Source organism: Ambystoma mexicanum, chromosome 3q (assembly GCF_040938575.1).
Source record: "Ambystoma mexicanum isolate Mex_15411 chromosome 3q, UKY_AmexF1_1, whole genome shotgun sequence".
Taxonomy (NCBI): Eukaryota; Metazoa; Chordata; class Amphibia; order Caudata; family Ambystomatidae; genus Ambystoma; species Ambystoma mexicanum.
In genome coordinates this window covers 605,044,892-605,059,908 of record NC_090926.1, presented here as the reverse complement: position 1 = coordinate 605,059,908, position 15,017 = coordinate 605,044,892, and the positions used below count along the sequence as shown (strand labels likewise).

Here is a 15,017-nt window from a genome sequence, read left to right as displayed (position 1 = left end):
GTCGCAACCGAGTTTGCCTCAGTTGTGGTGCTTCATCTTGGTCTTGTTCTACTTCTTGCATCAAATCGTCTTCATTCTGGTGGGAGGAGGTCTCACCTTGGCAGGGTTTAATGTCTCCAATGTATTTGCAAACCTTCTTGCCACTTTATTTTACTGCACGATCTGTGGCCTGTTCAACAACATGCAGCCCCTCAAATCTGGTTTTATACCAGGGCCTGACAAAACTCTGCAACAAAACAGTATCGCCAGGGTAACGTAGTGGCAGCTTTAAGAGTTCATTGGTCAGACTACAGCGAACAAAATCCTCCCAAGGCCAGTACAGCTAAGAAAGCTGCAGTGTTTTATGCAGGGGAATGAAGAGAGTGTCCTACTAGAGAAACAGCTGCAGCAGCTAGTGAGCAAGGGCACAATAAAATGCAGCATCTTATCAAAGAGCGTATTTGTGAGCAACATGTTCCTAGTTCACAGGAAAGAGAAAGTGAGACCAGTCATCAACCTGAAAGAGCTCAATGCATGGATGGTCTACAGACACTTGAAAACGGAGGGAGTCCACCTCCTCAGAGACATTCTCCGATAAGAGGATTGGTTGGTGAGGATCGATCTCAAAGACACCTATCTGACAATTCCGATTGCAAAGGAGCATCGCAAGTATCTCTGCTTCCTACGGGGCAAACATATATTGCAGTTTCGATGTCTCCTCTAGCCCTGGGCCTTCACGAAAGTCATGAGACCAGTGGCAGCAGCCATGAGAGAAAGAGGAATTCTTATTTATCTAGACGATATCATCTTACTAGCCAATGACTTATTCATCAGATGCAGTGGTCAGTCCAACTGCTGGCATCCCTAGGATTCCTAATAAACAGAGAAAAATCAGAACTTGTTCCCAAACAACGGCTGGAGTTTCTGGGAATTTGTCGTAGACATGCAAATGCAACACTGGAGCTGCCGGTTCTAAAAATGAGTGCGATAAAGAAAGAGCTGAGGACAGCTCTAGCAAAGCCCATGATATCCGTCCATTTGCTGGCAAGCAGTGTTGTTTGTTGGCGGCATCCATCCAAGCCATCTTTGCAGGCCCTCTGCATTACAGAGCCCTCCAGAGACCAAAGATACACCACCTGCAAGAAGGGTTGGGGTACCAGCAGTTAGTACCCCTAGATCAGGAAGGGAAGTTAGAACTGCAATGCTGGCTTCAGAAAATTTAAGCTTGGAATGGACGTGCGATTCTAGGCGACATCCCAGGGATCGTCATAGAGTCAGACATCAGCAGAGCAGGTTGGGGAGCCAGATGCAGCCACCTGGAAACAGGCATCAGATGGTCTCAACAAGAACTATCCCTTCACATATATTGCTTAGACCTGCTCACAGGCTCATTTGCGATAAAGGCCTTCACCAAGAAGAAAGTGGATTGTTGCATCCTTCTCAGGAAGGACAACCTTTTGCAGTCTGATACATAAACCACCTCAGAGACACGCGCTCGAGGATGCTGCTGAAACTCACATAGGATTTTTGGCATTATTGCCTGGATGGGAAGATGTGTGTGACAGCAGAGTATCTCCCGAGCATACAGAATGTGGTAGCATACTGGAACTCCTGCTACTGACACGATTCCAGCGATTGAATGCTACACAGGGCAGTGTTCACCCAGATAGAAGGTCTGTTGGGTTCTCTGGACACAGATCTATTTGCCTGCAGATTGAACAAACAATGACCAATGTTTTTCAGCTGGAGACTGGACCCAGAGTTGCAAAGGGCAGATGCTTTTCTTCAGGCATGGTCATGCCAGTACAGTTTGCTATTCCCCCCCTTTATGATGTTGGCTAGTGTGGGATGTATTGACCCACTCCGCTATGTAGTGCCGCATCGCCCTGCCAGTTATGAGGAAAGAAACAGCGACAATGGAGGCAAAACCCTTGCGTGCGCCAAAAACCTACAAAAATGGTGTGCTTCAGCACACAAAAAGTGGGATGCACAACCTGCTACCCATGTGGGATAGAGCACACCCTGCAAAAATGTGCCAGTGGGCTACCAGCAAACAGAGCGCAGAGAGAGAAACAGCACTTTTCAAGCAAAACCCAAAAATGTGCCTACAAATGACATCTGCTTTGTTGCTAAAAACTCCCAAATGCCTATACACAACACTTCTCAAGATTCAAAATCTTGCCTGGTGCTAAAATTCATGTATCTAATGAAGCATTGTGAACATACAAAGTCCCAATTTGAAGAGCAAAACATTCTTCAGACAAACTGGATTGTCTGAAAATTGACAGCATAGGCCAACATCTGGGTGCAGTACCTGGGGCTACCTGAATGACAGTTGTCAGAGGAGTACTGAGGAAACTTTAAAAGGGACTAAAACTAAAAAGTCTGCTGGATTAGCAAACATAAAAAGGATTGTTGCCAAAAAGGAATACAGATTTTAGTTGTGCTTTTCCCATAGATTTTAAGGCCAAGAAAGAAATGTATTTCTGTTTGGTGTAACAAATGTGGTTTTTGCTGGGTTTAAGAAGTTAATTAGCCTGGCTGAAACTGCAAGAACTGGAAAAGCATGGTTTTCAAATTAAGTATTTTTGACCACAGTTGGTGTTTGTGCCCAGTCAATTCTAAGGACAATTGTAAAAGCCATCTGACAGCTGAAAAGTCAATTAGTTTTTCTGTTGTGTTTATGGGGGGGAAGGTGGGACTGATATTCTGTTTGATTTGTGCTATTCCTGAATACCTGCTCTCTCCTCCTATCTCTTTACATTGGCTATTGGGGGTTGAGGGGTGTTGCAGGGGGAACCTCTAACCATAATACTATCTGATCTGAACCAACACAAAAGTATTCTTTGCTGTGCTGCATATGTTTTTGGTGCTCATTACTTGATTCATAGTGTATTGAAGACATTCTTCAGTGTTCTGTCACCCCATTGGTGATTGTTGTTTATCTATTAAAACCTATTGTGATTCAATTTTAAATACATAAATAAATATTTACCTTTGCAAACTAACCTGATTCCTGGTTCAGTGTGACTGGGGGGGTTCCAGTAGAAGGGTGTGATATAAGTGGTATATCGTTCAGAATGTTGAACTTATAAACAAAAATAAATAAGGGTTTCAGTTGTGCACTACATGCTGGGCTTTGACTTGGGTGTGTGCCGGATTGAAATCACTTACACTAGAGTTCTAGCAAGGATTAGGAGAGAGATAGCAGAAGCCATGACAGTAGCCCCGAATCGGAAGTCGCAAGAGTGGTTTCCAGTTCTGATGGAACATTTGTTGGATTTCCATTGAGGATCTCCTTTCAGTCCCGTCCGGGATCTATCATCCTCTGGTGAACACGGTGAAACTGCCCCTGCTGGTATTCAGGTTGTCGGGAGCAAATGGAGCCTGCCAGGCATTTCAAAATTGGCTGCAGATCTTACCATCAAACCTGGGCCCCCTCTATGCTCAAGAGCTACGAAGCTGCATTGGAGAGATGGAGCCTATGGTACAGCCAGCAATTTTTATCTTGTTTCATCCCCTTTAGTCCAGGTTCTCAATTTTCTGGCATCCCTAGCAAGAGATAGTAAGGCCTTTCGTAACATAGGGTTCGATAGGTCAAGAATCCCGGTGAGTCATGATCCGTTGACAGGAGCTCCTATAGGGGAATACCTAGCAGTAATGCTGAAGGGCATGAAAGTGTGTATACCACCCGTTCCTAGGTATACACAACTGTGGGTCGTTAACTCAGTCTTGCATTTATTTACAGGCTAGCCGCGTGACAGGGATGTGTCAGCCTACCGGCTTTCAGGGAAACTAGCAATGTTGCTGTGCCTTGTATCATGTTGAAGTGTGTCTGATGTAAAGCTGCTCGAGGTGAACAGGAAGCCTTTCTCTGTGACTCGAAGAAGTCAGAGTCATTCAGCGGTTATTTCGTATCCCTATTTTCAGGACAAACCTGAGCTATGCAAAGCAGAATGTGTCAGGGAATACAAGGCTAAGACAAGCAAGGTGAGACCAACATGGGTGTCGCAGCTGCTCATCATGTGCAGGAAGCCGCTTAAGGCGGCAGCAGCAGCAACTATAGCATGATGGGTGCGTGAAGTCATGTCCCTGGCAGGAATACATGTGACACGATTTGGAGCTCATTCAGTTAGAGGAGCGATGGTCCCCCAAGGCCTTGGGTGCTGGAGTGAGTCTTCAAGATATTTTGAAAGTGGCGGACTGGGCTAGCAACTGCATGTTCTATTTTAAGCCAATAGAGAGCATGGCAGCAGCTGGAGGACATAGCTTTGAACAAGCATAATGCTCACCTCCAGTCTTGACATAGAATGAAGATTACCTCTGCTTTAGCACAGGGAGTCTTGATTCTATTAAAGAAACAGAGGCAATCATTATCCCACCAAGCGATGCAATTCATTAGAATGTTATCATGTGTTGATGATGTGCTGTGTCGTATGGCCCTCCATAATGTATGTCTTCTCTGAAAGGGGATGACCAGAATCTGAGCTGAGTGTCCAAGGCAGAGTGCAGGGAGTCTTCATGAGGGTGTTCGGCCGTGGAGGCCCTGAGAGGAGCTCATGAATGGAGTAGCAGTTTGGTTGTTGCTAGTGACAGCGTTTCGAGTTTTGCAGTTTGGAGTGCATTCACCTTTTCTCGCAGGATGTCAGTTGGAAGGCATCAATAAAGAGGAAATGACCTGGGTATGAAGTGATGCATGGGGCCCAGGGACAGGATATGGACATGGGACTACAAGAGACCCTGGGGCTCATGTGAAGTGAAGGTGTAGAGAGGTTTTTGGTTTTATGGTAAAAAAGAGAATACAATCTGTGGTGTTTTAAATCCACTGGAAGAGTGGATTTAAAGGATTTTAGGCATAATGCTAATGTCTGTGTCTCAATAGAATCAATACTCCCTGTATTATTGCAAGGGTAAACTTTATTGCCAACTACATCAGTGGGCTTACCCCTCCCATCATCCCAGCCTTAGTCTGCCCAGACAGACCTGAGAGCCAATAACACACTTTGGTGAAGTTGTAGCACCTCTCCACCCTGTGGGGTGGTGGCCACCTCAGTACTAAAAGGCAGCAGTAATGGTCATTGCCTGCTATTAGGCAAGAAGAATGTCGTGCATTAGATGTCCATGCATTAAACTACCTGCTCTCCACTCACCAGATAATGATAATACAAACCAGGGTATCTGTGGGGTCAAAGCATAATATTGATCTCACTTGGAATCAGGTATGTGAGCTGTGGTAAGTCAGACAAAGGCGATTTGGGCCTCATTACAACCCAGACGTTAAGGGTTTAACGGCGCCGTTGGCGCCGTCAACCCTTAACGCCTGATTACCATTTTAATGCCTGCTTTTAGCAGGCGTTAAAATGCAAGGCGCTAACCCGCCCTGGTGCAAATTACGGCACCGTAATTTACGGTGCCGTAATTAGCGCCTTCCCCACTCCCATTATGCCCTATGGGGCAAAAATGGGAATGGGGGAAGGGTAAATGGGGATTTACCGCCCCACTCACCTTGGAATGGGGCGGTAAATCCGCCATCCACCATGGTGGTAAAGTAGGGAACTTACCGCCTGGGTTGTAATGAGGCCCATTATCTCAAAGGCTTCAGGCTTACACTGGTTTTATCCCTACCTCTGTGATGGTGGTTCCCTATTCTGTGAAATAAACGGGGAGAGGTCTACCACATTCATTAATAACTACTCAAGGATACTTTTCATATTCAAGCCCTCTTCTTTCACCGGTAGATGTGGGACTGAGATATTTCAATGAGAGGATTGCCAACCTCTCCAATTTCCAGAAGCAGTAGAGTAGCTTCATTAGTTTGGACATCAAGAAGTTGACAGTGTCTTTAAGGTCACATACATCGCATTCCACTGCTGTGACTCTTTGTTACTTTCTGAGAGTTGTACCAGATGGAGCACACTTCAATTCTTTTTCCCCAATCCTCTTTTCAAGAGTTAATCATGACTCCAATATTGCTGCCAGTATATCCTAACCTTGGTACAAAGGTTCCTGATGCTTGTGATTTCTTCGAAAATATAACTAATCCATTTCACAGAAAAACGAAATGAACGTTTTACTTTTTTTACTTTTTATTGTTTTTATAATACGTGGGGAGACACCTGCCTGACCCGCTCGCCCTTTCCTACCCTAATTTATACCCTTTCCCCACACCCTACCTATTATGCACTATACATATACACCTTTACCTACTATTTTTGGTGCAATATATTCAGTGAAATCTCATTAGGTAAAATGGTATTCAGTGAAATGCACCATTACAGCTCACCCCTGGGGTCTCAGTGTTGGTTTCTAGCTGTTTTGCTTAGGTATCTGTGTTACCCTGCATGTTGTTGTCTGTACGAGTGTGTCTTCCATGTTGCTCTGTAGCTGGCTAGGTTCAGGTGGGGGCCAAAGTCCAGACGGTAGATATCCGTGTCCCCAAACCTGCACCCGCCACTTGCTTCACTCCTCCTGCAGATATCAGTCCAAGCTACATATAGTTAGCGCTATAGGGCCTGACGGGATGTTATCCATTCCTTCTCTTCCAATCAAGTGCTCAGTTGTGCAGATGTCAGTGCTACCAGAAGGCTCTCCCACCTGATTCTCCTGATTCCAAGGTTCAGTATCAAATCATCAGATGCTGAAGCCGTGGGTTCCTCAAGCTCAGGCCGTGGGTTCCTGAAGCTCAGGCGATGGGTCGGGGCACGCAGACCCATATTGCTGCCAGTATATCCTAACAGAGCATGATATGTGGGAGCAGGTGAGCCATTGGGCAAAGAAAAGGCAGAAAAGAAAGGTTCTGACTATTAGCGTGCCGTTATCACAAGGATGTAATCTCTGCTGGACTTCTCATTTGGCAAGAGCTACTCTGTTCTCAAATCTCTGCCTGTGTAGGTCGCGTCAGAATATGATCTCTGTGCGCAGCTTCCTGAAACCAAAGCCACCAAAAGATCTAAGTAGTTTTTTAAATTTACCACCACTGATTGGGATGTATAGGTGTGGCAGCTGTAAACTTTGCCCACAGATACTGAATGGAATGGACAGTCAAGCTCTACCAAATGGGAAAAAGAAAAAAAAATAGCACAATTCATAAATTGCAACAGCACATTTGTGATTTATGGCATCAGATGTGTCTGTCAGAAACTGTACATCGGAAGCACAATTAGGGACCTCAAAATAAGAATATTAGAACATATGCAAGCAATCAAAAACAAGGACCTCTGGTACCCTCTAGCAACCCATTTTTGCACAGAACATCAAGATGCAGAAATTGACCTAATCACATTTTCTGGACTGTGAAAGTGAGAGTCTCAGCAAGAGGAGGAAATAGGGAGCTTCTCCTAAGAAGAAAAGAAGATAAATGGATTTTTCTCTTGGATACTTGTATAGCAGGATTGAATTCAGATCAAAAGATGTCCCACTGGTTATGAACATTGTGTTGTAATTGATCCGTTCTCAACAATACGTGTGTTATAAAGGTTATTATGTTATCTGGTTAAAACTATAATGGTGAACTGACTCATAAATCGAATCGTGCACGTTGAGAACATTGTGTTGAATAGACCGTATTACATTAACACCTGTGCAACATTAGGTACACTTAGAAATTGGTCAAAATCACTGTGTTGAATAGGCTCACAGATCACGTTTTGAGATTTAGCACATTATCAGGCTTTAACACACTGATTAGACTGAAGGTAAACAGATTAGGTATATATACATATAATAAGGAATACATACTTAATCAAATCTGTTAGCCTCTCTAAAGTAAAAATCATATATTAAAAATGTATTCTTGATAAATATCATATAACACATAATGCACTACCACAGTGCAGATGTCTAAGATATGATTAGAGCGTTTAGAGAAAGAATCAGGACATCTTTTGTTGATATGTAGCATAGCGGCATATAAAATGGCCACGGGATGCAAAAGAGCAATGATCTCATTGAGCAAGTATACGCAATGATGTCACATCCTGCGCAGATATTTAAAGTGACTCAGAAGGAGCTTCAATGCAGCGCGGATCGGGCATTGTGAGGACAATTGAATCCTTCAGGAAAACACAAGGTAAGAATATTGGACAAAACCTTAGTTTTCCACCCTGCCTCTCTACACTAGTGTGCCTTAGGAACAGGTACTATTGGAATACTAGACCAACTTCAAACTTATCCCCCTAAGGGATAATAGAGTGGGGGAAACTGATACCAAATATAGATAAAAAATAAGGGGCCTCATTACAACTCACCCGGTATGGAAACAATGGTGGCGGGAAACCCACCGCCACCGTTGTTTCCATACCTGTTGATCACCACTCCTGCAGGCGGAGGCATCAATCCCGCCAGGCCTGACCTGGCAGGTTTAACACCGCCCGCCTGCGGGCGGACGAGTAAACACCAGCACCATCACGAGATGGTGCCGGTGTTTCCATGATCCCCATTCCCATTGAGTCCTATGGGACTCAATGGGAATGGGGATTTACACCATTCCGCCTCTGAAATTCCCGGGTCACCGGGGTTGTAAGGCCACAGAAATTCCGGGAATCACGGAGGCGGAATGGTAATACGAGTCCGGCGGTAACCAGGCAGTTTCAGTTCTTTAGGAGTAGCTTCAGCACTGAACTTTCATTTTTAGAACCAATGAACTGATTTTCTTTTTAAGGTAAACCGAATATCAATTACTCAACCATCACAAACAGGAAACTAACTTCCATTTGATGAGAGTAAATCCAATTAAAGTTCTAGGCTGAGTAACAAAGTCTGCATTTGCAAGTTGTTTGAGTAACTACGAGATTAGACTCTAAGAATGTTTATGTTTAATATCGGTATGTTTTTTTAAATGATGTGACAATCTTTAAAACTTTCAGTTTGATCATTATTCTTTTTGTATATTTTGTTGTTGTTGTTAGATTCTCTCCTGATGAACCGTGGAAACTAACCATGGGGAAACACGTATAGAGAGAGAAATGAAAGCTAATTAAGTGTAATTGTAACAATAAAACACAAAGATTGACACGAAAGATTGGATCATCAGAGATTATTACAGAATAAAAGTATTAACAATTCATAACTTCACAGTTGGCGCACTGGAAAAGGGACACTATTAGTAAAAATAGTGCTTCAGGTATTGCAACGGTCACAATAGAGGTGCCCAAACGTGCTGACAACTATATATAAACACTAAGGTCTCGCCCCAGAAAAACACCCTAAATTGACCGAACGTCTTGCAAATAAGACATTGCTACACATCTACAATGACTGTAAACTAATAAATACATTTAAAAAACGTCAGGCATCAGACGCAAGGTTGCATAAGAATAACGTGGGGGAGTAGAAGTGTTGGATGACCTATGTCTGATGGGTCTTCGATCTGTTCCTTGGTGGTCCCTGTGGAGGGAGCTCTGGCACAATAACACCCATATCTCTCACCAAATCAGATGGCAGCTCACCTGAATGTGGTTATACACTTAAGCATGGCATAGCGAAGTCATACAATTGCGAAAGCTGGCAACTACTAAATGGCATACTAATGGCATGTCCACAGCTTGTAGATGACTCCTTGTATTATGTACCTATGTGCCCCGGGTTCTGTACTTTACAACGCATACGTGCTACTCAATATTGACTGCATTACCTTTGATTTTTGCAGGTTTTCCACTGCTGCGGTGAGATCTTCTACTTCCAGTTTCATGCTTTGCTTGTCTTTCTCCAGCTTCACTCGTATCCGCTGCAAATTCTCTTGTTGCTCGGTCACTTCTATGAGGGAGTTGGCGTGTTTCTTCCGCAGGGCAGAGGAAGAAGCTTCCGAATGAAGCACGGCTTCCTCCAGCTCTTGACGCAGGCGTGTGAGTTCCGACTCCCGCCTTTTATTTATATCTGTCTAGAAATATACAAAAATATATATGTCAGGACCATGTATCACAATCAATAATGCACCATTGATGGTGTGATTGACTATTATTTTACAGCTTACTTCTCAGCATGTTTCGAGCAACATTAATAATAGTCCCTCAGAACACGTGGGCTTGAATTGGCAGAGGAAATATTCTAAAGAGGAAACTCCCCAACTCCTTTGACACCATTATGTACCTTCCTCCGTAGAAAGGCCACACATACTCCCGATCCACATCTTTTGCACACTAAGGGGGAATTCAAGTCAATTACCATGAACTATTAATGGGTGCACTTCAAAAGTCATACTTGGGGTTTGTGGTTTCTCAGAGACAGCTTCAGCAGATACATCACACCATAACAGGGTGCGCAAATATTTCTATCGAGGTTATACCAAATTGGTCTTGTTCTAAAAGAAAATAAACAGCCTTTCTTATAGGACAGATTCGGAGCCATCTGGGTCGTTGAACTTTACTAAGTGGGTAATCCCAGCTGGCCAGCACACCTCAGTAAGGTGGCAACACATGTGGTGGCCAGTCCTGATGTGTCACTATGCACTGCCCTCAATACAGCACACCGAGCTGCTCTTAGCAGCATCTGCATCCCTGATTACATTATTGACAAGAACTTCTGCTCATATGCACAATGTATTGGGGTCACAGTTATTCCAGGTAAATCCCTTGGTCCACAGACAACAACATGACAGATATAGAAAGAATAGTTCAGATGCATCAGGACCCAGAGAGAGTTTGGTTAAGGTAAACTTGGATTTGAACGCATACAAAACAGTTCTCTCTATTTTCTATTATTATTATTTTCTTTATCTGTAGAACATGTTTTAATAAAAGAAGATTAAAAGAAGATTATGGAACTGAGAAGTGGCTGAGGAAAGACGAGCAAAAACGTTGATTTTTGTAGGCCCGAACGGAAGACAGAGACAGTAGAAGCAAAGCAAACCTTGTAGTTCAGAACTTGGGGCGTTAATGGCAAAAACCTAAAACAAGTGTAGTTCAGTGAATGACATAGTAAGAAGGCAACAGGATTGAAGACCTGGCAGAAAGATAAGATGTGGCAGAAAAGGGGTAAGAAGGCATATGTGCAAAGTGAGTTTCTAAAGAAAATGTGAGGACGAATTAAAGATAGCTTTTCAAGAGGCGAGGTGTAGATGGCGATGCGGTCGCCGCACTATGGTGAAGGTGCATGTTGAGTACCATAGGAAATAAAAAAATGAATTCCTAATAACTTTTGACTCATATGATGAATTTGGCTGCAATTTTGCAGTCAACATTTTATGTGTGCGCCCGCCCTGCCCCCCACCCCAACTGGAAATTTAGCATAAGAACCATTAGAAAATAGAAATGTTTTTAAGACAACAAAAAAACACAGTTTCGGCCTAGTCCCCATTTATTGTCCCATAGACAAAAAAGTTCAATTAAGCGATAGCGCACCGCGAAAACCGCTGGACGGAGGTTGGCCCAGGTATGGAACAACATTGGCATAAACTGTTGATTTGCACTCCTTTTGGAGTCTGGGGTTATTGCGTGTAGTACTTTTAGAAATATTTGATCGCGAATGGGGTGCCAACTTCTCCCAAAATTATAGAGATATCTCGCCTCGTTCTTTGCAGGATAGAGGTTTTTCAAAAATTAAAAAGTCACTATCTTTTTTTTTCCTCAATGCAAGACCACGGCTATACCTGTGAATACTTTAAAAGTAAACATGGAAAAAGGAAAATTGGAGCAGAGAAAAGACTAATGGCATCAGGCTAGAAGTGGGGTGTGGGGAGGAGAGGACACCATGTCTAATTTAGGATTTGGAGGGGGGCTAGAGACCAAGTTAAGAGCACAAACAATTTCCATAGCCGCAGTTATTGGGCTGGATAACCGTGGCTACAGAAGAAAACGAGAGCACGACTAAAAGTATAACCAGGGTCATCAAGAACACAATAAAAAACTGTATACAATGCATCATAAAAGGGTTATTGATCCATTTATACAATCTGTGTATTTTCTGTCTATTTTTATAACTGGAAGGGTGTCTCTGAAAAAAGCAGTTTTGGGGGTGGGAGGAGGGGGTGGAACTTGCAAGGGAATAACATTAGGGTTGGACATATAACAAGGGATAAACAAGGGAACATACTTTTTTGTGTGTTTTGTTGATTTTTGTGATGTTCTTATTAATTGTTTTCAAAAAAGAGTGGGAGAAAATTGCCACTTAAAAACAAACAAAAACCATAGAGGTGGCAGTTAGCTTTGTGTTGTGAAATAGCCACTGCCCACCAGTCTAGGGTGAAATCTCCTGCAGGAATCCAATCATTCCGACGAGGCACATTATCTTGCACTCATTTACGTTCGCTGCTGGTAGTAGTGGAACATGTTGGTGTTCCCTGCAGGATGAAGCAGCTGCATCTGAGGGTCCACCAGTGGTAGGAGGCGATGTGCTCAGAGCGGTTGATGGTGAGGCTGAGGAGGTGGATGCAGCACTGACGTACTTGTGTGCTGCTTGAGGTCTGCGTGCTTTCACTTTCTGTCTCCAGTGGGCCCACCAGTAGGACTCATCCATGTCGTTCCAGTGCACTCTGCAAGGAATCGGGAGTAAGACTCAGACACAGGGGCATTGTGAAGTTTTCTATATGAAAAGAGAGGGTTGGAGAAAGACCAGTCTTGTCCTATCGCTACAAGGGGTTTCTCTGCCTCAACAAAAGTTCAGGATGTCAATGTCAGAATGTCCAAAAGTAAACAGTTCTCCATCCGATTACCAAATTCCTAACCTGTCCCTTACATACTAAACTCAAAATAAAGTGTAAAGGGATATACTTTTTCAACTGCTCATTTGTAATATTTTCAAACTTCCAGCACAAAGTCCCAAAAGCTGCAGAAATAAACCAATATTAATAGTTTCACAATCCTCGAGGGGGGATTTCTTTCCCCTGGGTTTCTCAAGACTCTTTAAAGTTCACAATCACAGATCTCTCCTTAGAATATGCAGTTTTCCAGTCCAGAGGGTATGGATCCCTTTGTCTGGATTTCACACAGTCAAAGAGTTCTCTTCCTTTCCTTGGCTTTTCACAATTCATGAAACTTTCCAGTGCAGGGTGTATGGTTCCCTTCCCCTGGATTTCACACACCTAAGAGGTTTTCTTTGACTTTCTCATTTTCTTAACAATTTGGTGCAGGTCCCAGACTCTGAACAGGTTGCATGGTATACTCTCCTGCCAGGACTTCCTCCACTTGTAACAATCTCCCTCTTTCAGACACTGGGGCCTTCATTACGACACTGCCGGTCCGGAAAGAATGGTTGTGGTAAAAATGCTGCCACCCTTCTTTCCGGACCGGGTGATTCAGAGTCCTGCAGCAGGGAGGTGTCACTTCCACCAGGTCTGACCTGGGGGGAGTAACACCACCCCCCTGCAGTCGCTAATGGAAACACTGGCTCCGTCATAGACGGAACCAGTGTTTCCATTGTCCCCATCCCCATGGAGACTTACGGGACTCCATGGGAATAGGGGCTTACAGAATTCCACCTCCGGAATTCCCAGGTCACCGAGGTCGTAATGTCCTGTGATCAGAGGCGGAATGGTAATATGGGTCCGGCGGTAGCCTGCCAGATTTTCCGGCACGGTTACCGCCGGACTCGTAATGAGACCCTGGGTCTTCAACCCACTTTCATTATATTCATTCCACCATGCAATCGGAAACCCAGCTCCCTTGCTCAGTTTCGACCTGAATATCATTGTCTTTATACGGTATGCAGTATATGCTGTGAAGTGTTCCAGTGTCCCAATTCCCTCACTGGGCTCAATGGTCTCTTATGGTTCCTTCAACATTCTCTGTGCTCTTCAGTTTCCCCAGCTGGGCACCTCCTCCTCCTGCTGGCATCTCATCTGCTCTCCAGTACCCTCTCTGCCATGGCATACTCTCCACAGCATCTCCTGATGCAGGTCTCCATGCGGCGTACCCTCGACCTCTGAACTTCTGGCGACCTCTAAGCTTCTGGCAAAAGTGCTGGTTGGAGCTCTTCAGCTCCCCGCTCTTTCTTGTTCCAGTCCTTTTACAAGAAGTATAGGAAAGAGCCTTACTGTCACTGCAAAGTAGATGGACCGTATCTACATCACAATAGGCCATACAGGTTTGGGAATTCAAGGGGTTGTTGTTATTCCTTGTGTCGGAAGGAGGATACCATGTTGAACCAGCAACTCGCCTTCCCTCCTATCAGGGTTATCTCCCCCCATATGGTCCTCCATCAGGCAGCCACCCCCAGGGTCAGGATCAGGTAGTGGCTGACCTTCCCTGGTCATATGGGAGGAGAGTTTCCCAAGAGAGGGAGTGATGACACGCTAGCTTCACTACAACCCTCACCAGATGTTGGATTAAGGTGGAGGTGCCTAGGCTCTGGTGCCTAGGCACTGGGAGGGTGCAGTGGATGGTCCCCACTGCACTGCAACTCTTCCACCTCCTTGTGGCTGTGGTGCTCCTTGAACAAGAAATACCTCCAGCTGTCTGTCTGGAAGTGCATGCCGCACTGCTTCTTATGGGGAGGTGACGCAGTGGCAACCCAGACAACATTGTTGGTTTGTTGAGGAACAATTACTGCTTTGACGTCATCACTATCACTACTGTGTCCAGACATGGTTGTTTATGACATACTGCATGAAAAATGTATACACTGAAGAAAATATACAAGACAAAAAGACACTGACAGAAACATGTTTTTAAAATAAAAGCTAAAATAACAAATTAACAGAACTTACACAAGACAAGACAGGTGTGGGAGTTTTGGAGCAAGGGAAGGACAAAAGGTATAGGAAAAAGAGGTAAACGACTTTGGCAAAAGCTGCTGTTGCTCTCTGGAGAAGTGTCTCTCTGGAAGACCAAACAACAATGAGAAAATCTTGAAGGTTTCCTGTGGATATGGTAAATAACCGAGGTTATGCCCCCGACCAATCAGAGGTGGGGCTGTGGCTGCATAAATGTCATCGCACGTAGAAGAATTGTGGCTACGCCCCGACCAATCTGAGGCTGCTCTGCGTAGCTGCATCAACGTCATTGTTCCACACATAGCCATAGCTATGCCTCAACCATCTGAGGCCGCACTGGGTAGCTACATTAACATCTTTGCACATGAAGTAAACACAGCTATGCCCCTGACCA

At 44.2% G+C, this 15,017-nt stretch overlaps 1 protein-coding gene across 5 annotated transcripts in view; it reads right to left on the bottom strand.

Annotated features, from left to right (window-relative positions):
* MYH16 (myosin heavy chain 16) overlaps positions 1-15,017 on the bottom strand; it is a 1,358,245-nt gene that overhangs the window by 366,445 nt on the left and 976,783 nt on the right. For all 5 annotated transcript variants that reach the window (XM_069654472.1, XM_069654473.1, XM_069654475.1 and 2 more), the window contains one exon: positions 9,611-9,856. In XM_069654472.1, the coding sequence (XP_069510573.1) occupies positions 9,611-9,856 (246 nt within the window). The remainder of the gene's footprint in view (positions 1-9,610; positions 9,857-15,017) is intronic.